At 43.7% G+C, this 27,854-nt stretch overlaps 1 protein-coding gene across 3 annotated transcripts in view; it reads left to right on the forward strand.

The window, feature by feature from the left end:
* The window catches only part of CMIP (c-Maf inducing protein), a 149,492-nt gene that overhangs the window by 89,110 nt on the left and 32,528 nt on the right, over positions 1–27,854 (forward strand). For 2 of the 3 annotated variants that reach the window (XM_083624878.1, XM_083624879.1), the window contains exons 3-4: positions 8,599–8,649; positions 24,388–24,549. In XM_083624878.1, the coding sequence (XP_083481004.1) occupies positions 8,599–8,649; positions 24,388–24,549 (213 nt within the window). Of the gene's footprint in view, positions 1–8,598; positions 8,650–20,390; positions 20,849–24,387; positions 24,550–27,854 lie in introns of those variants that run through there. The other variant, XM_083624880.1, reaches the window with a different exon arrangement.

The raw sequence follows: 27,854 nt of genomic DNA on the forward strand, positions 1-27,854 counted from the left end.
ATTTAAAGAGGAATGAAAATCTTTGCTGATATTTTCCATATAAATGAAAGTGTACACATCTGAAAACGCTGGTAACATTAAGATAAGGTTACCAGATTTTTTTCAATGAATCCGGGGACACTTTTCAACTTCAATGGATTTTGTATGGGGACTACTTTGTAAATCCAGGGACTGGCCCCGGGAAACGGGGACATCTGGTAACCTTACATTGAGATAAATTCAACAGTTTAACTAATAAGATGTAAAATTGGAGAGCTGACAAAAATGGACATAGCAGAATATGCAGGAATAATAGTTAAATAAATGAACCAGGGAAAGGGAACAAGGGAAGTCATGGATTATATGGTATTATGTAAACATTTATTTTGAGATGTTAAAATAAAGACTTAATAAAATATATATATATATATTTTAAACGTAACTGGGCCACAGACCAGAGGTTCCACCCACCCTGACTTAGCAGGTCAGGGAAAAGATTAGGATGGGACCTTCTCCTTGACATGCTCAGTGTCAAGGGAATGCCAGGGAAATGTAACACTCCTACCATCAAAACTGTTCTCATCCCACACAGGCAGTCTAAATATCTCCACCCCTAAACATGTCAAATGCTATAACTATCAAGTTTCAATTACCAGATGTTATCTAATATTAGTTAATACTGCATACCACTCATCAAATATTGTCAAAGATCATATACTTGGTGTTCTGAACTATCTTCTGGGGAAGCCGAAGAAGCATCTTAGGGGCCGGCAAACTTTATCAGCAGGGGGCTAGTCCACTGTCCCAGGGACCTTGTGGGGGGCCAGACTATATTTTGAAAAGGGGAAAAAAAGAACAAATTCCTATGCACACTGCACAATGTATTTGTAGTGCACAAAAAAACAAGAAAAACAATACAATAATTAAAATGAAGAACGATTTTAATCAACATAAACTTTTAAGCAAGGACACATGTAAAAACACCAGGCAGGCCCCACATATAATTCAGAGATGCATTTTAAATTTAAAAGGTAAGCCATATCCCCCACCGACTCTCCCCTCCCTTCTCCACAGCACCAGACAAGCCCTGGTGACTGCTTACCTGTGTCTCTTGCGAGCGGCAGGGGCGGGTGGTGGTGGCGGCAGCGGGATGATGAACGGCGCGAAAGGGCTGGCTCTGGAGTGGCGCTGCTTAAAATGGCGCTCAGCCAACTGCAGCTCAACAAAGCCCAGCCCCCTTCCTCCTCTAGGCAGGGCGTGGAGAAGCCAGGAGGAGGGAGGGAGGAGGCGCCGCCGCAGTGTATGTGTGTGGGGGGGAATGGCGCATCCCGATCCGAATCAGATTCACGCCAATCCACACAGCGATTCCCGGACCGTCTGCGGGCTGGATCCAGAAGGCATTTGGGCCTGATCTGGCCCATGGCCCTTAGTTTGCTGACCCCTGCTTATGAAGAACAGTCACTGGAAATTGAAGGAAGGGAGACTGCTCTTGTGCTCAGGTCCTGCTTGTGAGTTTACCCCATAGCCATCTGATTGGCTACCGTGAGAAGATGATGCTGGATTAGGTGGGCCACTGGCCTGATCCTGCAGAGCTCTTAAATTCTTAACATCTCATTCAATACCATTCACATATCAATTGTAGTCAAGAAATAAAATTCCAGATCTGCTCCAAGTTATTTCCAGAATAACTTGGAAATAACTTTTTAAAAATGATTATATAATGATTTCACACTTTAAAAAAAAATCCTAATCCTTCTGCATTCTCATTTTTCCCCCTAGTTTGATTTTTTTTAAGGGGAGTTGTTGGGATAAAGAGGGGACTGTTTATGGTGAAAAACGATAAAACAACCTTTAATTCAAAGCCTCTGGCCAAGTATAAAGGGAGTTTGGCAGGCCTGGTAGATTTTTATCTGCTGCGGACGGCCGTGTTTTGTTGCTGTTGTTCTGAAAGCAAATTAATAGCAGTCGTGAGAAATGGGCACCAGAAAAGGAATGATTTGCTCAGATGTTTTCCTCTTGGGGACCTGAGGTCATAATATTGTTTCATCAGCACCGATAATGGAACTGAATGGATTCTGGGCTGCCATGAATGTTTATGTTGGACTCCTCTAGCAGAGGCTGAATGGGGCTCCCATACAGAATAGCTGGCGTCGCAGCGCAGACACAATTGCTCCCGTATGTTTTCACTCAGAGCTGTTGCGTCTGGATCCACGATGCGTGACCGTCTGCGGATGCAGCTAAAAGAATGGGTTTTCCCTTTGCAAGTGGGTTCTGCTGGATAGAATCCCGGTGCTCGACAAGCCAGGAGTAGAACACTAAAATAGAAGCCAATTACTTGGGGAATTCAGATGGAAAAGCTATATTTAAGCCATGACACATTGAAGAAGGTAATTAGGCAAAGGTATGTTAGACAAGGAACGCCACAGCTTCTCTTTCTCTGTGGCAAAATGGAAGGTAAGGGTGAGACTCTGGACGTCAAGTCAGAATTCTGTGTTCCTCTACACATCACAGTGTGCATGCACTATGTATCTCAAGAACCGGGAGCCTCAGGCCCTCCAGGTTTTTCTTTCTGGCCTTAGAGGTACAATTTTCATGCCTTGCTCTTGGCACTGTTGCCTCTGGCTCTGCTCATCATTGTCATGTCAACTGCAGAAGGTTGCTGGGAAGGGAATGAGGCCCTTGGGGTGGAAGAGGTTCACCCCTGAGATAGAGAAAGAGAAGCTTTGGGTTGAAGCCAACTGATTTCTACTCAGAGTAGACCCATTAAAATTAATGGGCCTAAGTTAGTTGTGTCCATGTGGCCTGTTAAAACAATTGGGAGGTCAAATTCTTAAGAAATCAATTTGTATTTTAAGATGTAGTAACACAATACAAACATCAGACTTTAGATTCAAGGACTAGACTATTTCAATGTTGTTGGTTTTTTTTTTTTTAAAGTGACAAAATCGATTTTGAGGAAGAAGCATAGCTCAATGGTAGAGCATCTTCTTAGCATGCAAATGTTCCCAGGTTCAGTCCTCAGCATCTCCAGGTAGGGCTGGGAAGATGACTCCTGCCTGAAACCCTGGTAAGTCACTGCTAGTCAGTGCAGGTATTAATAACCTAGATCAGGCATAGGCAACTTCGACCCGCCCGATGTTTTGGAATGGTCAGGGATGATGGGAATTGTAGTCCCAAAACATCTGGTGGGCTGAGGTTGCCTATGCCTGACCTAGATGAACCAATAGTCTGGCTTGAATTTGGTTTGCTATTGTAGCTTAGGCACAAGTGTAGGTATAAAATGATCTCAGGAACATTAACCTCAGAGGCTTGGTGTTGTTCCTTCTCCACATTGTGTTACTGGTTCTCTGTTGATCAGAGAGGGCCTCAGTTCTCTTTGATCACCTCCTCCCTTTGCCCTTCATATGCAAGTTTCTAGTCATATCTACTTCTTGCCTCCCTTGCCTTGCTCACGGGTAAGCACTTTGTCCCCAGCAGTCTACTACTCCTGAGAACTGGGCCCTCTAGCTCAAGGTAAGAGCTTAAGAAGAGTTTGGCTGCTGGATCGCTAAAGGCCCATCTTGTCCCATATCCTGTTCTCAGAGTAGCCAATCAGATGCCTGTTGCATAAGCTCCCAAACAGGACCTGAGTGCAGCAGAACTCAATCTTCCCTCTTCTTCAGCCATTCCTGTCATAACACCTTCCCCAGTGGTACCTTGGGTTACAGACGCTTCAGGTTACAGACTCCGCTAATCCAGAAGTAGTACCTCGGGTTAAGAACTTTGCTTCAGGATGAGAACAGAAATCGTGCAGCAGCAGCGCAGCAGCAGCGGGAGGCCCCATTAGCTAAAGTGGTGCTTCAGGTTAAGAACAGTTTCAGTTTAAGAATAGACCTCCAGAACGAATTAAGTTCTTAACCCGAGGTACCACTGTATAAGAGGCCTTGGCAAGGTGGGGGAGCTGCTCCATGGACCCCACAAGTGCCACATGACATTCCATTACATAGTGAGTTTACATGGTATTAGGGGTGGGTTCTGACTTCCGGGAAGGGTGGTATCTCAATGGTAGAGCACCTGCTTTACATGCAGATGGTCTTAAATTCAATCTCCAGCATTTCTAGCTAGGACTGGGAGTGTTCCCTTTCTGAAAGCCAGGAGAACCACTGCCGTTTAGAGAACACTGAGCTGGAAAGACCAAAGGTATGACTAGCTATTATGGCAACTTCCTAGGTTCCTATGGCTATGTAAAATACACCTCTCACTATCAAATGTACCTTACACAGGGAAGTAGAAACTTGCGGTGAGGAAGTGCCTGTGACATGGAAAATAGTCACACATGTATGGCTATTCTGAGATGAGTGTGCATCCTATTTGCAGTATAAGCCTAATACATCCGACATACCATGCAGGGTTGTTGTAGATAATATATATGGTTCATTTTGAACACTTGAAAAAGCTGCATAAATGTTAAGGATTTGTTGTTGTTGTTGTTGTTGTTGTTGTTGTTGTTGTTGTTGTTGAACTTACCTTTTTGCTTCAGGGCTGTTTAGGAAGAAAACTGGGCTTAAAGAAAGCAAACCTGCAGTTTTTTCCCTTTGGGTGTTTGCTTAAACTGGGTTCTAAATTTGGCTGAGTTATACCCTATGGTGTTGCTATTTTTTTAAAGTCTATTCCTGGTAATCAAGTATACCCAGAAGGAAAAACAAACAGAACAGAAATTCCTGATAAGCATAACAATAGCTGCAGATAATGCGCAGCTCATTGGTTTTTGAACAGCATGGCAATTTATTTATTTATTATTTTGTCAAAAGAATCTTCCAGGGTAAATTCAGGGAAAATGTTTATCTAGATTAGAATACAATTACGTGCATGTACCTTCATCTCTGTGTCCCCTTATTTTAGCTCCTGTTTTCTATTTTAGGCTCTAGTCCTGATATCCACCTTTCAGAATTTCCTTCCTTTGCATAGTAAATATCCTTTACAGTACTATATTACAAGGGTTGTGCAAAACCTGTTAGTGCACCACGGCTTGCCCAAGCAAACAGGTCAGAGGAGATGCATAGTTTGCTAAATATAGGGGTCTATTTCTTGCTCTTGAAAGCTTGGTTTTTTCCCTTTTTGTAGTTTTTCAGGTTTCATAGGCAAAACAGAATAATTGCATACAGTTCATGATCAAACATTGCTTTTTGGCATTTTTTAAATTGAAGACTTTTGTTTTTTCTCTTATTGTGTTGCTTTGCTACCAACAAACTTAAGGCAGGTTACAAATATAAACCAACACAGAATTGGCAGGTGAAATATTATATTGGTGGGGAAACTGGAGAGGTGGAAACCTAAGATATTGATGGTGATGATGATGATAGAAGAAGAAAACGAATAAATTCATTGCTGTACATCCCTTTGGAATTTTTAGGCTGCACAGATTAAACTTGTCCATAATTTAATACAGGAGTAGGAGGGAGGTAGATCTGAATATAACTCAGATTCTTGGATGATTTCAAGTAGAGCAGCGTGGATTTCAGAAAATGGCAATAAATTACACTGCTGAAATGAGCTGTGAAGATTGGGAGACCAACAGTAGGGGAACCAGAGCTTATGACAGGCAGAGTCAGCTAATTCTGGTTTTGTCCCCTTCTTGCTCTCTGCTGAATTCTACAAAGGCAACACAGAAAGAAGAGGAAACTGACAGCCACTACCACCCATTGGATTGGTTGTAAGTAGAAGGCAGGCAGGCATGTGGGGGGGCTGGCTGAGAGCAGAGTGAGCTTGGAAGGGCAGTGCCTTATTTTCCCTGGTGGACAAATCTCCTGTGTAAATGAGGAAAGCTTGGGCTAACCTGCAGTGGAATTTTGCATGTGGAAGGACTGGGAGCTCCATTCTGTTCTGGTACTCAAGATACCATATTTTTCGCCCCATAGGGCGCACCTGCCCATAGGATGCACCTAGGTTTTTTTGGGGGGGGGAATAAAGAAAAAAAATTATTCCCCCCCCCAGGCGCGGGGCTGGGGCGGGGGAAGCCCGAGCTTCCCCCGACCCCAGCCCCCAGAACAGGCAGCTCTCCGCAAGCCTTGGGAGACCGACGCGACTTCCCGCCGGGCTCCCACGCCTTGCGGATATCTGCCTGAAGCCCAAACCAGGTCGGGGGACAGCGGGAAGGCGGCGTTCCACCTCCCCGCTGTCCCCCGAGCTTGTGGGGCTGGCGGCAGGGAGAAGCGCGCCCCAGGCTTTGAGATGCAGGCTGCTATCCGCAAGCCTAGGGAGCCCGATGGGAACTCCCGCGGACTCCCAAGGCTTGCGGAGAGCTTCCTGAAGCCTGGAGAGCGAGAGGGGTCGGTGCGCACCGACCCCTCTCGCTCTCCAGGCTTCAGGGAAAGCCTGCATTCGCCCCATAGGACGCATACACATTTCCCCTTCGTTTTTGGAGGGGGGAAAGTGCATCCTATAGGGCGAAAAATACGGTAAGTCCCCGTGCTCAGAGTTATTTAAGCCTAAATGTAGATCCCACAAGCCTGATGTCTGCCCACTTCTAATCTAGTGTGTGGTGGGACAAACAGCTACATTATTGTTGCTACAGCCAATGTGGCAAACGGGCCACACACCAAAAGAAAGGCAGCTTGTGTGCAAAAATGTATTGCTGATTCCTAACAGATTTCCCTCCCTCTCCCATCCCTCTTTTAGTTGTTGTTGAAGACTGCGACTGTTAAGATGGTTTACGCAAAGGGCGCTGTAGCAAAGATGACTGTGTTCTTTGTAACAATTTATTCCGTGCACAAACCATTCCTCGCAGTCCTCTTGAGTAATACAGATGTCAACAGAGGTTGACGCTGCAGCACGGTGGGAGTGCGGAGTCTAGCAATGCGGCTCATCTGTCAGAGGGCCTGTAGCATGCCGGGCTCTCTTGGTCTGCTTCCCACCAAGTCTGCACAAGCCAGCCCACTTCTCCACAGACTTCTCTGATGTTGCTCAGGCCCAGGGATGCATCAGGTTAGCTACAGTACGGCCGCATCATCTTATGCAGGGGTTCAGTTCCAAGGGCTCTGTGCATACAGGAAAATGAGTACACACACAAACTATCCCTGTGTGAGCATCCCTAGCTTTCCAGAGCCTGCGCTCTGTGTGGGCTTTGCCCACCCCCACGTAAGGCAGAGAGCTCTTTCCATACTTGGGAAAACCTGGCACAAAAAGAGCTTTTAAGCTTTCTGTTTTGCTTGCATTTAACTTGCAGGATTTCAACCACAAGGCCTTCAACTGCATATGGTTGAGATCGCGCAAATTAAATGTTTGTAAGATGTGATCATACTTTACCAGTTTCCTTCTCCCTGCATCACATTTCAAGCCAGGATACTACCACCATGGGCCACGCTTTTCCTGATCCTGGAGTCAGCTGTTCCTGGAGAGCTAACATTTCCTGCTGTATCACTCCTAGATCTGTTATGTACTTTCCGTCTGCCTAGCTCAATCCTGGGGGTGCTAAGACTGCTGCCCTGTGCTCCCAGATAGTCTTTTCACCTGCCTCCTCTCTCACACACCAACGCTCCTGTTCCTCTTTGCCGTGGGCACCACCCTTAGGGACTGTGGCATTAGGCCACTATGACTAGGCCAGTATTGGCTACAGCCAAATTTCCAGGGGGAAAGCACAGAGTCTTGTGTTGTTTGAGGGTAGCATCATGTGGACTGTGCAGATTAAATGGGGATGCAGACAGCTGTAAACACATAGCATATTCTGGTTTGGACAAGTCCTTAATGTTTTTAAGCAGTAGGATGGGGTTTATAGCTGCTGATTTCTTGGGTGCTGTTCTCACTTTGCTTTTATTATTTGGTGTATTTTAGATGCAATAAGTTTAATTCTACTTACGTGCGTCTTAATAGAGCCAGTGGTTCACTAAAATCAGCAATGCTAAGATGATTGTGGTGTTAGCACTTGTGTGAAGAGTTGCTGTGCTTATTTAGCATACATTTAAGTTTGAAATTAAATTGCGATAGATGCACTTTTTTCATTTCATTTCCATTTAACTCCCAACATTTACAGTGTTCCTAAGTTCTGTCAGACCCATTGAAGTTGATAAACCTATCTTAGTTGTGTTCATTAGCTTCAGTGGGTCTCCTCACTGAGTAGGATTAGAAGGCTATCATTGACTATAACCCAACGTGCTGCCACTGCTGTTGTACTTGGAATTGTAGCTGAGAAACAATTATGCTCCACTGGATTGGAAGCATTATAGGTTGAGGTAGAAGGGCATTAGCTGCATTTCATGGTAGCCAGCTCTTTAGAAAGGGTAAGTGTGGCCATGGAAGGCCTGGGAAGTGTTTTACAACTATAGCAAAGGCTGGTGCTGCAGTTCCGCCTTTACTTAACTGCTGGCTTTGAAAGTGATCACATGCAAAGCAGGAATTGTCTCCTCTCAGAGCTTTTAGAGAACAGTCCTTCCTGCACGCAAAGGACATGTTCTGAAGCTAGCAGAAATCCAGGAGTGGATGTGCAAGGGTAATTGTTTCAACCAAATGAAAGAATGGGGTGGCTTCCAGCTTTTAAAAACTCTGTGAGTGATTGGCTTGTGCTTTGGTTTAATGGTGTGTAGCATTAGTAGAATCTAAAGCTTGCATTTATATTGGTTTTCTCTCTCTTTCTTTATATTGTAGGCTGCAAACAGTTACCTGAGGGATCAGTGGTTTCATTCATTGCAATGGAAGGTAAGCTCTTTGTATTCTGTAAATCGAATAAGGGACTAATGCAAAAACAAAGTTGGGCAGCAGATCACTTCTGCTGGTCAAAACTAAGATTGATTCACCAGGATTGTAATTTTTTCTTTAGTGTATGGTATTATTTAAGTAATGGCTGGAATTCTGTGGCGTTTTTAAAATTCTGATCATTCCATCTATCTGTAGATTTATGAAATGTAAAGATTTTATAGAACTACAGGCAGTTTTATATATATGCAGGGCAGGGCATTGGATGTTGGGTAAATTAAAATGGCAGCCAGGCAGTCAGCCACTGTGGTTGGGAACTGAACTCTGTTCCCATTCAAAAGCAGTAACTCCTGCCCCACTGCTAAAACAGCTACCCAGGAGAACTCAGGAGGGAGGATGGTGAGTGGTGGTGCAGCCAGGTCATGTCAGTGAAGGGTCCTTCTAGGGCCCTTGTACAGTGCCTGACCTTGCCAGCTGTTGGCACCAAGCCTGTAGTAAATACACAGATGTTACAAGACCCCATATGTTTCCATAGTGAACCTGACCCCCATCAGTGGCTCCTCCCTTGAAACTTCCTGTCACTCAGGAGGAAGAGAGCATTGTTTTAGTGATGCACAGCCAAAAAAAAAAGGGGGGGGGGAGAAAGGCTTGACATTTTTCACAGATGAGGCACTTGTTTTTGGAGACTAATCCTCCTACATTGTAGACATTATCCATGTAATAGGAACTGGGTCTTCCATAGAAGCTTCCTAAATCGCCTCTGCCTGCCCCACTTATATTTAATAATAGGAGAAAACATTACAAGTTTCTGCCCTCCCCCCCATGCCCCCTTAAATCAAGACCAATGTATTTTATATTCGGGCATTTTATTGCCAGCAAAGAGTTGTTAAGGTTGAGCTGTTTATCTTGGCGGAGGGCTGGCATGTTTCAGAGAGCAGGGGGCAGCGTCACAGCCAGGACATTAATCTGAGAGTTTCCAGAGAATGTGTCTTAAGGCATCAGCGCACAGACAACGTCCAGGGGAACGAAAGTGGTCCTTTCCGTAAGTCTTCCAGACAGCCTCCATCCTCCGCTAAACACTGAGCTGCTTGAAGCTGGAAGAGAAAATGGTGACGGGTCCATTAATTTCAGTGGCTATATTCTGTGTAAAACATGGTTGAATATCACCCCATACATTGAAAGCATTTCCACACCCCACCCAACTCCTGGGAATCCTGGGAACTTTAGTTTATCCCTTAAAGAGCTATGATCCCCAGTCCCCTTACCAAACTACAGTCTGCTCACTCCTGGCTTAGACTGCATCAGGACCTCAGCTCCTTTCAGGAGACTGTGGTTGTGATCCTAACCCCATTTACCTGGGAGTAAGACCATCCTGTTCTCTTAGTGGCCAACTCGATGTCTCCAGGAAGTCCTCAAGCAGAACCTGAAAGCAACAGCAGCTCTCCCCACTTGCAGATGCCAGCAACTGGTATAGGTTAACCAGTAACTCATTTATTCAATACCAGAAGAGGTTCCCCACTCTGCCAGCACAGCTCTTCCCTTGCTTGCACCTGTTGCTGGTTAAAGAAAGTACCAAACTACATTATAATAGTCACATATAGTTTGGCCTTACAACGCAGCAGTAAAAATATCCACAATAGCAATAAAACAGCACCATGAAAAATACCAGGAACAGCATATTTTTTAAAAACCTTGTCTTCCAGATGGTTTGAACTACGACTCCCATCAGCCCAACCAGCAGGTTGGCATAGGCTGCTCTGGAGGCTGCAAAATGCTAACTCAAATAAACAGTCTTAAGACCCTGTTTAAAAACTGGGCAAAGGAGGGGCCAAACAAACTTCTCTAGGGACACGCTTTCACATTGGTAATAAATCCATCTTTAAGTGTGGCGGCGCTTGCACTTTAAAACTCCCTGCATACTGACACCAGGCAACACATTTGCCATGTACTCTTTTCAGTACCTGTTTAGGCAAGCCTATCCAGACATGTAGAAGTTACGTGTGTTGTATTTCTTTTTTGTTGTTTAGTCGTTTAGTCGTGTCCGACTCTTCGTGACCCCATGGACCAGAGCATGCTGCTTATTTTAATCATATTTTGAATATTGTTAAATACCTGTTTTTATTGATAATGTTAATGCTTTATTTTATATTTTTGTAAACCATTTAGAGGTTACAATCAGGTGGCATATAAAATTTGTTAAAGAAACAAATGTATTCAGGCACTGCAGGTGAAAGGGCCCTTTCTAACTAGCTTTCTAACTAGCTGTTCTTTGGCTGGTAGGGAGAAACAGGAAGGTCCTCAGAAGCCGTGAGAATATTCTGAGCTCATCCTTGCAGGTGGAGGTGGTTACTGAGGTGATTATTTCTAGGCCACTTTGAGCAGTGGTGCCATCAGATTAGGACTTTGGGGGCACAGGCCCCATTCAGCAGAGTAAACAGGAGGCCCTTAAACACAGCACAGCTGACTTACTCCATTTTGTGGCAAGTGAACAAGTAATGTTATAATCTAAAGAGCCTTTAAGGACATTAAGTCTAGAATCTAAAATTAACCAGCAGCTTTGCTGATGAGGACTTCAGAAATTGAAGCAGGAAATAAATAGGTAGCCAATGGAGCTGATAAATAAAGACAAAATTGGCTTTATTATTTCTTCTACTTCTTCTAATTTCTTTTTTTATTAAATTTCTATACCACCCTTCATCTGAGGATCACAGGATGGTTCAAAATATAAAAACACAAAAATTCATAACATAGTAACAAACAAGAACAATGCCTCCTCATTAAGTCTTTTGACAGCTTTCTGAACCAGTTTGAAAATTCTGGATTGTCTTCAAGGGCAGCCCTATGCAATGCACATGGCAGTAATCCAGCCTAGAAGTGACTAGAACATGGGTAACCAGAGGCTGGGTCTGATTTCCACAGGTAATTGTACAGCACCAATGAAAGCCTTGTAGCTTATTCTTAACCAAGGCATGTGACTTTGCAAGTAATTGCACCTGGCCAGTAAAGTGTTGACCGTGAATGTGTGAAAAAGATCACACTACTGTTCCATGATTAAAAAGTCATAGACCACCTCTAATTGCTGGGCTTTGAGGTGTTTGCAACCAACAGAGTCTCTCCTGCACAAAATGGCTTAAGATTGGATCACTTTGCTGTTGGGGCCCGAGGCAGTGACAGGCTTTTAAGGAAACAGGCTTCTGCAAAGAGGAAGTTCTGCCCTTCCTGCTGATCTTGGCTCTACATCTCATTATGTTTCCAGTACTTAGAGCACCGGGCATTATGGGCAGTATCACTGGGAGATAAGCAATGTTTATATTTTTACATTTATTTTTGCTGGGAGGATGGAGAAGGATAGCAAATCGGACCCCTTGAGTCCAGTTATGAACGTGTATCTGAAGTTCTTTGGCAGGACGCTGGACCACATTGAAGCGATTCGGTCATCACGCTTTTCTCATTGCCATACTATGAGCTTCTATAATATTTACTTAAAGCTTCACTGTGCCTTCTGCTAAATATTGGAGACCATGACGGGTATGTGCTAGGAAAGAAGCAAAGCAATTTTTAAAGGTTCTCCGTTACTCAGCTTAGCATGTTGGGGCAAGATTAGTTATACACAATGGTGCTGTCAGGGTAGGACTTTGGAGCCGATGTCCAGGCTCCCCCTCAACAGAATGGGCAGTGGTGGCCCCAGGCCCAGCTGGTCTGGCTTGCCACATTTTGAAAGGAAGCAATAACAAGGGTTGATAATTTTTCTCAGGGCTACAGGAGCAGTGAATGTAAATGTTACCTTTGTACATGAGGCTAGTTTCTATACACAGTCACACACACACCTCTCTGCAAGATGCACTAGCAGAGTTTAAGGGTACATTCCAGCCAGGCGAAAACACACAAAAAGGATGTACAGGGCCAGTAGGAGGTGTGGCCTGGAAAGAGTCTTGAGGGCCATGTAGAGAGACTTGGAGGGCCACATTCAGTTCCCAGGCCTGAAGTTCCCAACCCTGTAATACACATTGCCATCTAAAAAGGTGAGACCCCTTAGGTCCAGAGCCTAAACATCTCTGTAACAATACTGCTGCTTGTATAGTGTTATATGCGCTTTCAGTTTCGTCATTCTCAAAAACCCATTTCTAGTTTTCAGAAATGGACAGAGCGAAAGCTTAGGCACCCTCTTCCCTTTGTATACCTTGTGCAAACCCCATCCTGGCTCATGTGACAGGGCGGGGCCAGCCATGAGGTGGTCTGATAGACTTGCAGGGAGGACGATGCTCAGCAGGGTAAACAAGAAATTCAGTATGTTTGTTTCTCTACCTTGCAAGCCGGCAAGGGTAAGTGGATGGAGGCTGCGGTGAAGCCTCGTGTGATGCACCTTACGGTATTGTTGCCATGGTTCTGGTTTAAAAATAGGGCTGTTGAGTGAACAAAGTTTTGTTTTCGAAAACAAAAACAAAACAGCATTTAAAGGCATTTGCGGCCTTTAAATCTGTGCAGAAAAACGTTTTCAAAATCCTTGGGATCAGAAGATGTGGCCTGATGTGACTGTTTTGTCATGGAAATAACATTCTAATGCTTCTGCACTCTGCTGCTGAATGTTGGGCGGCTTTGGTTAATGTCAGGGTCAAGGAGCTTTTTGAGTGGCGGGAAAACACGTGGCAGAGCCCCGTGAGACATCACTTCTAAAATTTTTATCTGCTGAGAAAACAACGCTCCTTTATTTCCTGAATCACAGACTGTCTTCCTAACAGAGGGCGCACCATACATTGAAAGCACATTTATACCACTTTGACAGCCAGTGCTTCCCCCAAAGTATCCCGGGAACTCCTTACAGAGCTACAATTCCCAGTACCTTTAAGCTACAGATCCCAATATTCTTTAGAGAAGTGGAAGCCGTGACTGTTAAAAGGATGTAAGTTGCCTTCATATGTATGGTGCAGATACAACCAGAAACTAGTTTGCATGACTGTTAGGGCCTATCCTTACGATGGTCATGTGTCCTACAATCCTCTATTCAAAGAAATCCTCCACTTGGAGGGCTGCTCGGTCCAAGACCAGTTTAAAGATAAGCCTCTACATTGAGTTGGACTTAGTCCAACCTTTGCCAATCTGGTGCCCTGTAGATGTTCCAGGCCTGCTACTCCCATCATCCCGAACAAGCACATCTCAAGCTGGCTGGGGCTGATGGGAAATGTAGCCCCAAATATCTGGAGGGCACTAGAGTGACAAAGGCTGACTATGTTGTGATACCACCTTCAGTCTTTAAGGTGCCTTCCTTGTTTTGCTGCAAGAGAGTAACACGACTACCCCGCTGCAAATCACTTATTTAGAAATTAGTTTAGAATTTTTTTTCAACAGGAGCTCTTTACCAAGTGGTTTTCAAATAAAGCAACGTAGATAGAACACAGCTAAAACTCACAAAACAATTAAAAAATAAATATACATTAAACCATCATCATTAAACACAGATAAAATCAGTAAGTATGTATATAATGGAGGGCATGTAATTGAAAAAGGGTCTCTGGGAGATTGCTAACAGGGGCAGATTGTATTCGATCTTGCCGCCTAAGGGTATTCTATATAATCTCTCTCTATATATATGCATGTAGCCAATCCTGAAACATGGATGCCTCTAGAGCAGGAATCCAGAGATTTTAGCTGGCCACTGTCAGCACCACAAAGGAAGGGGAAGAACGCAAACATAATAAGAGCCCCTGAGCAAATGAGCCTCTTCCTTTCAGCAACTGAGCAAGCTGCTCTTTAAAACCTACAACTGCTTTGAGAAAAAGAAGAGGAGGAGAATGCTTGCCTTATTTCAACGGCTGGTGTACAGGAATCTGTTTTGGTGCTCTGTTGATGCTCTTTGGCATCAAGATGCGCGGATATAAATCATTTTGGATGGAAACAACCCTCTTGAAATGTGACACTTCCCTGTAAAATAAGGGTGTCGAGAGCTGCGAAGTTCTGCTTTCAGCAGCTCCTATTCCCCTCCCCGCCAGCTCTCAAGTCTTTTTTAAAGCTGCTGTAGTGCATCAGATCTGCAAATTTCAGCACCCGAGACATCCCTGAGGGTCCTGCAGTAGAAGCAGCTCTCTGAAGCAAACACGTTTCTGGAGCAATCTTGCTGACGACACTGATGATGCAGGTGCACAGGGAAGAGAAGTCCATTTCACAGCCATTTATGGCGAAGCTGGGTTAAAGGCACAGCAAAATAGCACGTTTTTCCAAGGAAGGGAGAATAAAATAGGTAGGTAAACAGATATATATTTTTAAAACGTTTCCCAGTGCTTGAAAGACCTTCTGGGAAGGAAGGAAAAGGGTGGGGGCACGAACAGAGAATGAGGGGTGGGAGGCTAGGAAAACAATTGCAAAAAGTGGAGAATAAAATGGAAAAAAAAATCAGGACCGACAAGCATCCCTTTTAATCTGATTTGGAAATGTAATTGCCTTGAATGATGCTCAGTGGTGAAATGGTCTTTGCTAAATTAGAAATTGATCTGAAAAGGAGTCCCCTTAGGAGATGAATGTTCATTGTTGGCTAATCAGGTGCTGAGTTTTTGAGATTAGCTAGAACTAATAGAAGGAGCTCCTTTGCTGAGACATCTCTGCTTTTATTCAGAGCCAGGCTCTTAGTTATAGAGAAGGTTGTGTGTGTGTGTGTGTGTGTGTGTGTGTGTGTGTGTGTGTAGATAGATGATAGATAGATAGATAGATGATAGATAGATAGATGGATAGATAGATAGATAGATAGATAGATAGATAGATAGATAGATGCATTTATTTTTCAGCCTTGAGGCTGAGACAGGAGGCCGGTTACCTGGGCAACAGGCAGATCGGGCCTGATTTCTCTGCAACGGGATGCTTTGTGGCTATGCAATCTCCATGAGCTCTCCTTTCCTATGAATAACAGGTCAAAGTACAAAAAGATAAGGCCCTGCTTGCCAGAGCTGGTACCTGCTTTTAACAGAGTTAACAAGCACTTAGGCCCAGGAGGTAGCTAACAAACATCAATGACTCAAAGAAGGAGAACCACCATCTATAAATTAGTTTCAGATGTAGTCAAAGTATTGTTATTATTATTAGATTTATTACTTGCCCTTCCCCAGCAGGTTACAGCCATTTAAAATTCAGGATTAAAACCAGTTAAAACAGATTACAGTCACAGGAATAGGATAGGCCTTGAAAACACACATCTCAGGTGTCAAAAGCTGGGTAAAGATGTGCATCTTCAGCATTTGCTGAAAGTTCTTTAGTGAAGAAGACAGATGTACTCTGTTGGGAAAGAATTCCACAAATTAGGGACTGCCATAAAGAATGCCCTCTCCCAGGCCACTGCACCCCAAACTTCTGAGGGCAATAGATCTACCAAGAGGGTCCTGTCCACTGATTATTAACCTGAAAGGGTCTGTGAAGAAAGTGAAATCTCACGGCTATTTGGGGACCTAAGCTGCTAGTTGTTTAGGACTTTAAACACTAAAATAAGTACCTTGAAGTGGGTCTTGAAATAAACTATGCAGCTGTTTTGGAACAGGAGTTATATGAGCTTTGTTGCCATTTTTATCCCACCTTTCCTCCACCCCCAGCCAATAACCTGACCACTACATTTTGGACTTCTTTACTTTTCTGAGTTGTTTTCAAGGGCAACCCCACATAGAGGGCATTGCGCTAATCCAGTCTGGAAGTTCCCAGAGCATGGAGTACTGTGGCCAAGTCATCTCTGTTCCAAAGGAACTTTAGCTGGCATTCCAGCCATAGCTGGAAATGTGTGTGTGATACATACATAATGTAAAATTGTAGTATCAGGACTTGATTTCCCTATGGCCCTCCAGAGTCTGTTTGCAGAGTGCTGCTCCCATGATCCCTGACCATTGACCATTCTGGTTGAGACTGATGGTGAGTCATACTATACAATATGTGGAGGGTGCCAGGTTGGGGCAGATGGAGTATCACACCTTTGCATGCTCTCCAACACTGTTTAAGATCCCACATCCACAGGTGTGGATGAGTAGATTGTTCAGAGGTTCAGGAATCACAACATATGGCAGTAAAGCAGGGGTCACCCTTCAGATTTTGTTGAACTATAACTCCCCAGTTTAGGGTAAGGGTCATAGCTCAGTGGTAGAGCATCTGCTTTCCATGCAGAAGGTCCCAGCTGTGGTTTTTGCTGGAGACATTCAGCAGTAGCAGGAAAATTTTCCATTTCCCAAGTAATAATAATAATAAACTGACAAGTAAACCTTCCTGCTCTAATGAGAAAAATATGGAAGCGTTCTTGATATGAGTCAGACAAGAACTTATGTTTTGCCAACCAAAAGCATAAAAGTCAGGATCTGAAGAAAATTTGCCAGAAAGAAATGAAAAAAGGAATGGAAGGTTTAAAGGAATATAGCTAGGTTGGTTTTTGTTCCACACTGGTTGTGTCCACCAGTTCAGGGAAATTTTTAATGTGTGATTTTAGTGTATTTTTGGTTTCTGTGGAAGCCGCCCAGAGTGGCTGGGGAAACCCAGCCAGATGGGTGGGGTACAAATAATAAATTATTATTATTATTATTATTATTATTATTATTATTATTATTATTATAAATTAAACCATGGTTTAGCATTATGAGGATTCAGAAGGTTTCGCTTCGGTTTTATGCAGCTTGCAGCTTGTGTTGTCCGAATTTCGACAAATGTAGCTAGTCTAAAGCTTACTTGTTTCCATGAGTCATATTTAAGATTAACCATAGTTTAGGGTTCAGAGAATTTACTAAACTGCAGTTAATCTAAAGAGACACTTCCAATCTCACCCTGGCCATGTTGAAGGGAAAGGAGGAACAGAATGCACTAAACCATGGTTTAGTGAACATGGCCATTGTCTGTCTTCTGCAACAGATCTGGCTATGCCAGGAAATGCATTTGCTAGTGCAAAGCACAGCTGGAACCAGAAACGGTATTATTTACAAGTCATTCAGTCTTCAAACACATGGAAGTAGGAAGCTCAATCCAGATTCTAGAAGTGACAAGCTATGTGCCAGGACCATATACTAGAAAGCTGTGTGTCTTTACAAAGCTATACATGCAGTAGTAGTGAGAAAGTCCACCTAGAACAGGCATAGGCAAATTCTGCCCTCCAGATGTTTTGGGACTACAACTCCCATCATCCCTGACCACTGGTCCTATTAGCTAGGGATGATGGGAGTTGTAGTCCCAAAAACATCTGGAGGGCCGAGTTTGGGGGTGCCTGATCTAGAAGTTTCTTTAAAAGGATGTATTGTGTTGGCTCCCTAGTTTGAACTCGCAGCTACAAATGGGAGTCTCCTTATATATCAGTTGCTTGTATATGTTATTGGGAATGTGAGAAGTTTGTAAACTGGTAACATCGTATTGTGTGAAATTATGGAAGACTGAGTCTTAGCAGAGCTCAAGGAAGAAATTAAAGATGCTGAGAGTGAACCTTGTCAACTTGAGGCTTGCCTTGCAGCAAGCGAAGAAGGAATCCCCTGCAGAACCCTTGGCATTTTCTCATTTTGCTGGAGCTTGATTTCCTCTGTGCTCAGTAATAAATCAATAATTTCTGGCACACACAGCCCGTGGGAAACCGACTCACATTTCAGATGTAGCATTAGCGTGTCTGCAAGAAAACGAGTGAATCACTGCTAGGAGAAGTGGTCCCAGCAGAAATCCTGTCATGGTTGGAAGCTGGGGTGGGCAAGGATTTTCTATCAGGGAAGAGGATATGTTTAGATTGCTATACTGAAGTCATGGAAAAATGCTTCAGTCTCTTGGGTGAAATTTGTTTGGTACATGGTGTGTGTGTGTGTGTGTGTGTGTGTGTGTGTGTGTGTGTGTGCGCGCGCGCACACACACACACACACACACACACACACACAGAATGTAGGACGCAAGATTGGCAGTGAATGGAAAAAACGAATTTGGGACAGAAAAAGGAATGGAAAGAGAAAAGAGGTCAGGATCTGTGCGTCTTTATGGGAGGGCCTGGTGACTTCACAGGGGACAGGGCAAATCTCTGGATGACAGTGTTCTTCCCATCTGTGTGCATTTCAAGTCCCATCCCACTGCACTGAAATCATGGCAAGGGTTTTGCTGATGTCATTCAATACCCTAGTGACCTGGGCACACGTCTTGACAAAATAGGCTTGGAGATAAGGGACGAAGGGTCATGTGGTGCTTCTATATTATTATATGCCATGCAGAAATTCCACCCATCTTACGCTCTCTTCATTCCTTCCAGAAGGCAGAAAGGTCAGATTGACTTACTCCTTTTTAATAAAAAGGGAGAAAGGACGTACATTTTGAAAGCTAGTGTCAGATGTTAAATAATATTGGTTATTTTGTTTTTGTTTTTTAATAACATACTTCCCCTAAAATTGCGTATGTACTATCAGACTGGCAGTGTAATCCTTGGTGAGTTTACTCAAGAGTAAGACATACATGTAGAATTGCTGCCTTAGTGTCAGTTTCTTAAGCAATTGCTACACTTCCTTTCAAATTCATAGAGCAACTTGGTTAATTTGTGCTTCCAGTTAAAATTATACAATAGCAATGAAGTCAGAATGTGCAGAAAAAATAGAGGGGGCAGAATTAAAAAAAAAAACAGGTGTATGTTTGCTGTTGTCCTGTTTTGGAGTTGAGCACCAGAAATCTGCTCACACAGCCCTGAAATAAGACAGAGGTGAACGTTGTCAGGTGATGGAAAAGGCTCTGCCAGAAACTCTTCAGAGGTGCTGCCAGTCAAAATAGACACCGCTAGGCTGGATAGACTAAAGGTGCCTCTAGACTGTCAGTATTTTGTGGGAGCTATTCAACTGTGTGCCAGGATATTCAGGTTTGTGCAGTTAAAAATGGATTAAAGTGTTCTGTTGCCCTTGCACAACAGATCACTTAAAAAAGAGAGACTTTTTTTGCAGTTAGAAAAGTGATGGGGAAATGCATTAGAATGTGTGGAAAATGGGAAGGCGTATAAACACCCAACAAGCACTTCGGGATGAATAGTCATTGTTGTACAGCATCCCCACAAACAAATCCGAATGACTGCTCAGTAAATACCAGCTATAATCTAACCTCCATGTAAGCTTTGTGCAAGCCAATCGTGATGAATGCTCAATAAATAGGTCCTCTTGAGCAGCCCAGACCTGGCATAGGGCAGGTTTCCTATGCTTATATGTGCAGTCAACTCATAACTTACGCACATTTAACTTGCGTGAATTCAGCTTTATGCACTTGGCCAAAAAAAGTGGGGGGGGGGGCAGACATCCAGGGAAAAAGGGGGCGGGGGCAGGAGAGAAGGGGGCGGAATCAGCAATCCCCCCATCACTGCACTCATCTTGGAAGAGTGTTTGGAGGGGTAATCGGAGAGTGAGAACAGCCTTGGGCAAGTGTTTGTAGGTGCATGAAGAGTCTGCATTGCTTTTTATGGGCCATTTCCCGGTTTTTAAATGGTTTGTTTTGATTATATGCGATTTTGTATGCTATCCCCAGAATGTACCCCCCCCCCCACACACGTAAGTTGAGAGTGGTCAGTACCAGTTGGTAAATGGTTGTCTGTATTCGCACATTGTGAGTACAAGATAGCAGTTGAATGCCACTGTGCGCCTAGAGTTTCTGCTGAGAAAAGCAGAATTGCATCCAGGAGCAAATTCAAGATACTGGGGTTGAGGTCTCTAGAGGGCTGTTGTGTATTTCCGCCCACATTTTGCAAAAGATAACAGTGCAATGTGCAAGCATATTTAAACTCCTCTGGCCCCAAGAGCTGAAGTGGAGAGAGGAGGGAGGGAGGGAGAGAAATTGATCTTCCTCTCCTTGTGACTCTTCCACAGTGGGAGTCTAGCGAGATTAACCCTGAAGCTCTAAGCTCTGCTTCAAACAATATCTTTTGGGCATTGCCAACCAGTCGTTTCAGGTCTTTCTTCAACAGTAGACAGTTTTGTTCACTTCTTCCTTTGAACTGCAGCTCCAGAGGGTTTGGCGTTTTGTTTTCAAGTCTCTAAGGATTATTATTTTTTGTAAGGCTGTGCAGAGAACTTTGTGCAGGCCTTTTTTAAAAAAAACAAACAAACATTTTTTTAAAAAAAGAAAAAGAGTTGCAAAGGATAGATTTGGCATCTGCATCCAAACGGCCAGCATCGCCCAGTGCCAGCAGTTCTTCCTGAGCAGATCTCTGCCAGATTAGAAAATTCAGCGCTGGAGGTCGGCTTCGCGAATGGATTCTGAGGTGCAAGGCGTGGGGATTTGGGGGTGAGGAGTGTTAGGGGCCTGGACTGCCTTTATGGATATATTGTCTGTTTCTGTTTTCGCTTTTCTCGTTCTGCTTTACTTTCTGAACCAGGGAGGCTATACAGGATGAGAATCTGTTGGGGCCTTTTTCTTCCCCTAGGCTCCAATCAGGCAGAAATATACAGCCTGCAAATCTGAAAACCCATTTGCTTTTATTCGGTGCTTTATGGAAAACCTAGAAAGAGTTCGGGAAAGAAAATTGGGCGTGGGGTAACCACAGAAATAGCTGTGGAATAGATGCACTGTTTGGAAATTGTGGTTGCTTGTTGCACGATTGCAGTGACAATTTCTGCTTTATTGTCAAGGGAATCGTGTTTTTAGCTGTTACAGAAGAATGTGCTTGTAAGTACAATTGATAGTGTTAAGAACAGCCTTAAAGTAGCAGCTTTTAAAGGCAAAGAAATTCATTGGGGCGCAGCCTTTTCTGGGCCAGTGGCTGTCTGCAAAGTGGTCTCTGACCCCCCACTTTTGCCAGTCTTCCAGATGCAACACAGTTGCACTGGGTGCAAAAGACTTAACATTGATACCTCCAGCATTAATAAATAGCATTTTACCCTTGTTGTTGTTGTTTTGATATCCCAAAAATGATTTCCTCTTGTCCTCAAGAGCGGGGAGAAGGGGAAGATAGAAATGTCCCCTGAGAATTCTATTGAGGAGCCTAGGGGTAGCAAACAAATGGATAGATAGAAGGCATTACAGGGCAGGTGAAGGACACACCAGAAGGAGCGTCCAACCTTCTGAAGGGGAGACTACAAAAGCGGCGCAGGTCACCTCTGATACTCATATCTTTTGCTGTTTGATCTTAGGTTCTGTTTTTTGTTTGTTTAGTTCCAATCGTGTTCATAATCGTGTACATGATACCAGCCCTATGTAGCGTTGTTGTTCGTTGCTCACTGATTTATTTATTTATTTATTTATTCCCGTTTTGTTGTAGTTTATGGTTTTTACATTATATGCTGCTTTGGTATTGGCAAACAATGAAAGGTTTGTAAATCATTTGACTAAATAAATGCATGCATTAATAGATGGGATGACTTTGCATAGGATCACTGATTTGATGCAGTCTATAAGGCAGATTTCTAACTTATTCAGAGCAAGATCCACTGAGCGGGTCTGTAGGACTCAATAGTGCATGTGCGAGAGAGAAATATGGGAAGTTCAGAGCGGGATGGCCAACATTACAGGGAGACAATTGTCCGGAAGCAAGGGAGATGACAAAGAAACAAGGCTTAGAGGTCGGCATCTTCACTAATTTACATTTCTATCCACCTGCCCAATAGTGTCTGTTGTTGTTGTTGTTGATGATGATGATTACACACCCTTCACCCCAAGGTCTCAGGGCAGGTTACAACAATTGAAAGCCAGTTTTAAAAACTTAAAATTGCAAAAAAAAAAAAAATGCAATAAAATATAGGTTAGGTCCTGAAAATATACATATCAGATGTCAGAGGCCAGGGTAAAAGAGTTGCATTCTTTAAAGAAAGCTCTCCCAACCTGGTGCCCTCCAGATGTTTTAGTCTACAACTCACATCAGTTCCAGGTGGCACTGACTGGGGTTGATGGGAGCTGTAGGCCAAACCACCGGGAGGGCACCAGATACGGGGAGGCTGCTGTAAGAGGATCTCTTAGAATCATATCATTGTAGAGTCGGGAGGGACCATGAGGATCATCTAGTCCAACCCCCTGCAGTGTAGGAATCTTTTGTGCAACGTGGGGCATGAACCCACGACTCTGAGCTGAAGAGTCTCATGCTTTACCAACTGAGCTATCCGAATAATTTTGCAAAACCTGGTCAATGTAACTTGAAGGTTGCATTTGGTGGTGTGCAGTATGTAAACATGAAGGCCTTTTTGTGGTTTTGTTATTATGGTGTTGTTTTCTGGCCTTCAGCCTGATGGTTAAAGTGGTGCCTTTTTTTTGCCTTTCTTTATTTGCATAGAATTTTAATTCAAAGGCCAACTCTAATTAAATCAGCCGTTGGCATGGTTTTTCAAGCTTGGTTGTTTTCGAAGACCAAACCCATAAAAGTGAAAACCTGTGGCATAGGCTACACAGACTCCTCCCCTCCTCCCCCCTTTGTTTTTCTGCTGCCTTTGGGGTAGAGAAATGGCCTCGCTTTTTATATTATTATTATTATTAAGCATAAACCGAGATGCCATCTGGGGGGAAATATTGATTGATGAGCAAATAAACATAGATCAGGCATCCACTGTTCTCGAAATCAACCAAGCTGCATTAGCCAATGGAAAACTCATCACATCAGACTGTAAGATGAACAAGATAAAGGCTGTAATGCTCTCTGCTCTGTAAATGATAAAACAGAACCATAAAGTGGGCACCTCAGAAGAGTGGGTATGGAAGAGATTATTGCTTACGCTTATTATGCTGAGAAGGTTTTCCATCTCTGAAAAGGGTCTCAGTGACTAGGATATAAAAACCCATTTTGAACATGGCTAGTTTGTTTTATTTTTACCCCAATTCTAACCCACGGGGCCTTCAGTGATCTACCTTCCAACTTTCTGATCAGGTCTACCCTTGCCCAGTTCTAGGAATATTGCAGCATCACGTGCTCCCAGATCAACCAGAAAGCTTTAAGAAATGATGGTGACACCCGTATGACACCATGGCTGCTTCAAGGGCATCAGAAATGTCAAAGCTGTTCCTAAAATACAGTTTCCTACTACAAATGGTTATTGGAGGCATACTGTCTATGAAAATGGGAGTAGTACAATGTGGGGGGCGGGGAATGTATGGAAAACTGTTTGGAGGACCATACCCTTAATTATTCATTCATTCGTTTGTTTGTTTGTTTAGTGGTGTTATTAGCCATTCAAAATATCATCTTTTCCCATGGTGTCCAACATTTAAAGCCACAAAATCAGAACAATGTAATCACAATAATAATAACAGAACCCTTCTTTTTCATTTAATTCCTGATCTGTATTTTAATGTAAAGCAGGGATGAAGAACCTTCGGCCTGTAAGATGTTGTTGGACTACAGTTCCCATCATCCCTGGCCACTGCCCACACTTTGTGGGGCTGATGGGAGTTGGAGTGTAACAGCATCTGGAGTCCAAGTTTCCCATCCTTGATGTAAAGGGGGTGGGGTGGAATTCCCTATGCACATTAGTTACCTTTAATTTGGGTTTATTGAGCCAAATATTTGTTGTGTGAATCAGGCCATCACATATCTGTTTTCTAAAACTCTAAAGAGAAACAAAACAAGCAAAACCCCAAAACAGAAAAATAATAATGTAATTTTCCACCACAGAGTAAAATATGGCTTCCTCTTTCCTTAGTTCTTTTTAGGGTCCCCCCCACCACACCTGCAGAACTAGAAGCAGGAAGCGTAGAACAAATGCAAAGGTCTCTTTTGACCATATGGCATGTGGAAAGTTGTTTATCTTGTATTCTCCCCGTATTTTTTATAACCTTACACCTGAACTTGTGTGGCTTTTATTTTATTTATTCTCCTAGAAAAAGATCTACAAGTATAAGAAGGTTCTGAGTAACCCAAGCCGCTTGGAGGTGGTTCTGAAGGAGATCCGGACCTTGGTGGACATGGCGCTAACGTCACCTTTGCAGGATGAATCGATTCATCAGGCTCCACTGGAGATTGTTTCCAAGTTGCTCTCAGAGGTAAACTTTGTGCTGCTCTTTTCTGTTAAAAAAATGTTAAGTCTTAAATGTGGACCTGGATATCCAATGCCAAAAAATGTATTTGGAGAAGTGATTGTGTGCAGCTCTTTACCTTTTCCAAACCAGGACTCCCAATTTGTTGGGTCACCCAAATTTTGCAGGTAGGCAGGCACACATGGAGCATCTTTGCACTGTTTTGACGTATTCATTAATGAGCTGGGTGGAGGGAGGTGGGAAGGTTAGAACAACAGAGGCAAATCATGCAGAGGATAAGAAATGATTTGAAAAGCAGACTATGTGAACAGCTGTTGAAGGATGTTGGGCATTTATTTGTTTTTTGAATGCCATATATTCCTGCCTCCTCTGTCAAAGCTCCAAATAAACCTAGAAAACTGGTAAATGCGCAATCAGTTTATATTTATATAAATATAAACAGCAATTCCTTCAAAATGCGTAACTTCCAGAGGAAAAACCATTTTAGTCTGTCATAGTGAGAAAACAAAGAACCATAGACGTAAAGATTTATTGTCTTGTAGGCTTTTGCAGACTGCAGCTCACATAGTCAGATGCACAAAATATACAGGGCAACTGTTGAGGGACACACTATCTTGAGGATGGTCTTTTGGGTGCCACATGTAGGGGGGTGGCCAAAGCGTGTGTGTGACCATCCTCCCTCTCTTCTGCCCCCCTTCTTCCCCATCTAGTGGGCTGCCAGGAAAGAAACAGAGGGCTTTTGAAATTAAACAAGTGCCATGTGGATTCAGCTGAGGGCTGCCTGTGGCCACAGAGCCAGTAGGTGGTATTCTGTAATACTCCTACTCAGAGTAGGCCCACTGAAATTATTGGGCATGGCTAACTTAAGTTCATTCATTTCAATAGATATTCTCGGAGTAAGAGTCAAATACAACTCCAAAGTTGCCCATCCCTGATAAATGAGGCATGTTCCAGCCAAAGGGAAGCACTTTGAAGCATGAGTGTCCATAGTACTTTTTCCAGGGGAACAGGCGAAGGACTAAAACACTGAATGGGGGAAGTAGACATGAGAAAGGTAGTGTCTGTACAGTTTGCCTCACATCTCAGGTTCTGCAAATGCCAGGAACCAGACCTCTTTTAAAACGAGGCCTGACAATCAGGGGATTACGGTTCATTGCCGGGCTCTTTCCTTTTGAAATAAATGAGATCATGTCCATACTAGAAGGGGAAATGCTGGTTGGTTTTTTTTTTTTTTTTTTGAAAAAGCAACTATTCAGAGTTTGAACAAAGTAAAACAGGTCTTCCACCTTTTCCTAAAAATTGTTAATGTTAGGATGGAGCAGGTCTCATTAGACCAACTGATTCCAGAGAGACACAAGAAAGGCCCTGCTCCCATACTATCAGCCATGCAACATGGTAGCATTCTGAGTATGAACTTCGTCTGTGAGATTTGCAGGCGGGTTTTGTGCCACTATAGACCAAAGTTGGTTAATAGAAATATAGCAAGATCTGCAGCTCAACTGCAGAGCATCTGCCTTGCATGCAAAAGGTCCCAGGTTCAATCCCCGGCAATCTCCAGGTAGGGCCGAGAATGCCCTCTGTCTGAAACTCTGGAGAGCTGCTGCCAGTCAGTGTTGACAATACTAAGCTAGATGCCCAATGGCATAACATGGTATAAGGCAATTTTCTATGTTCCTGTGTGGGAGCAGGTGCACACAGAGTAGTCAGATACCAAAAGATGCCTTATACTAGGTCAGCCTCTTGGTCCATCCAGCTCAGTGCTTCGGCCTGCTGCTTTTTTTACGACAGCATTTTATGATGCTGTGCTACTGCAGTTTGCTTTATTGCTAGGTTTGCTTTTAATTTTGTTGTGATATATTTATTGCAAGCTGCCTTGAGTACGATTTTATCATTGGAAGGTGAGATATAAATGTCCAAACAAATAAATAGTGACTACTTGGACTGGCAGTGGCTCTCCAGGGTCTTAGGCAGAGGCCTTTTCTGTCAGCTGCTACCCAAGATCTTACTCAAGACCCGTTTTTCCATAGAAATAAGGACTCAAGAAGGGCCCGTCTGGTCTAGCTTCCTGTTCTCACAGTGGCCAACCAGGTGCTCATGGGAAGCCTGAAAGCAGGCTGACCTGAGCACAAGAGCACTCATCCCACTTGTGATTCTTAGCAACTGGTATTCAGAGACACACTGCCTCCGACAGCAGAGGCAGAACAGAGCTATAATGGCTAGTAGTCATTGATAGCCTTATCCTTCCTCGATTCGTCTTATCCTCTCTTAAATCCATCCAAGTGGGTGACCTTCACTGCTTCTTGTGGGAGTAAACTCTAGCGTTGCCAAGGGTTGAAGCTAGGATCTTTTGCATTAAAAGCACAGGTTCTGCTGCTGAGCTGTGTTCCCTCTCCCACTTAGGAAAATGTGTAAGGGGAGAAGCCATAGCCCAGAGGTAGCCAACAGCCCTCCAGCTGTTGCTGAACTACAGCTTCCACCAGTCCCAGCCAAAATGAACCCAGTGGCCGGGGATGATGGGAATTGTAGTCCAACAACATCTGGCAGGGAGCATGTTGCCTATCACTGCCATAGGTTAGTGGTGGTGCACATTCAATCTAGACATAAAGTCCCAGTTAAAGATCTTGGATAGTAAGGGGGAAAGTTACGAGAGCACTGTTGTATGCAACTATGCTGTGTACACAGAATAGTTCCATTGAAATTAATGGGCTTAAATTAGTGATGCCCGTTCGTGTTAGTGGGTCTATTCTGAGTAGAACTAACTTTGGAGAACTGGGAAGCTTTTGTCAGTCAGAGCCAACAGTACTTGGCTACATGGTTCGAATGGGCATAAGTTATCCAGAAATGTTCGTTGTGGGTTGTTGACTTGGACAGACACCTTTGGTATGGGAGACATTATTCAGTTATGAAGACCAAGGTGACCTGCATATACACATGCAAATTTTCACCTGCAGGCCACAGATTCAGGACCAAAGCTGAGCTCGCTGTCTTTGCTTTCACACAAAAAACGAGTATTGATACCACCTATCCCCAGCAGCCCAAAATTAGTGGGGGTGGGATGAACAGTCTTTTTGGTTGTCACTGATCACTGGAAGTTAGAAACTCTTACAGATCCACTGCAAATCACCCAGGTGCTGCTGTGGTACCTTCTGCCAACCCCTGCTCTGGGGCCGGTGCTTGGATGGGATGCTCTTCAGGTCTAGTCTTGTAACCCTATGCAGGACAAAGGGATGGGTGCTAGAACATATGGGGGCTGATGGGCCACTCTTTTAAGACTGTGCCATATTGGCCACTCTTCAAGACAGGACCCTTAA

This window comes from Podarcis filfolensis (assembly GCF_964270895.1).
Source record: "Podarcis filfolensis genome assembly, chromosome: 8".
In the NCBI taxonomy this organism is placed as follows: Eukaryota; Metazoa; Chordata; class Lepidosauria; order Squamata; family Lacertidae; genus Podarcis; species Podarcis filfolensis.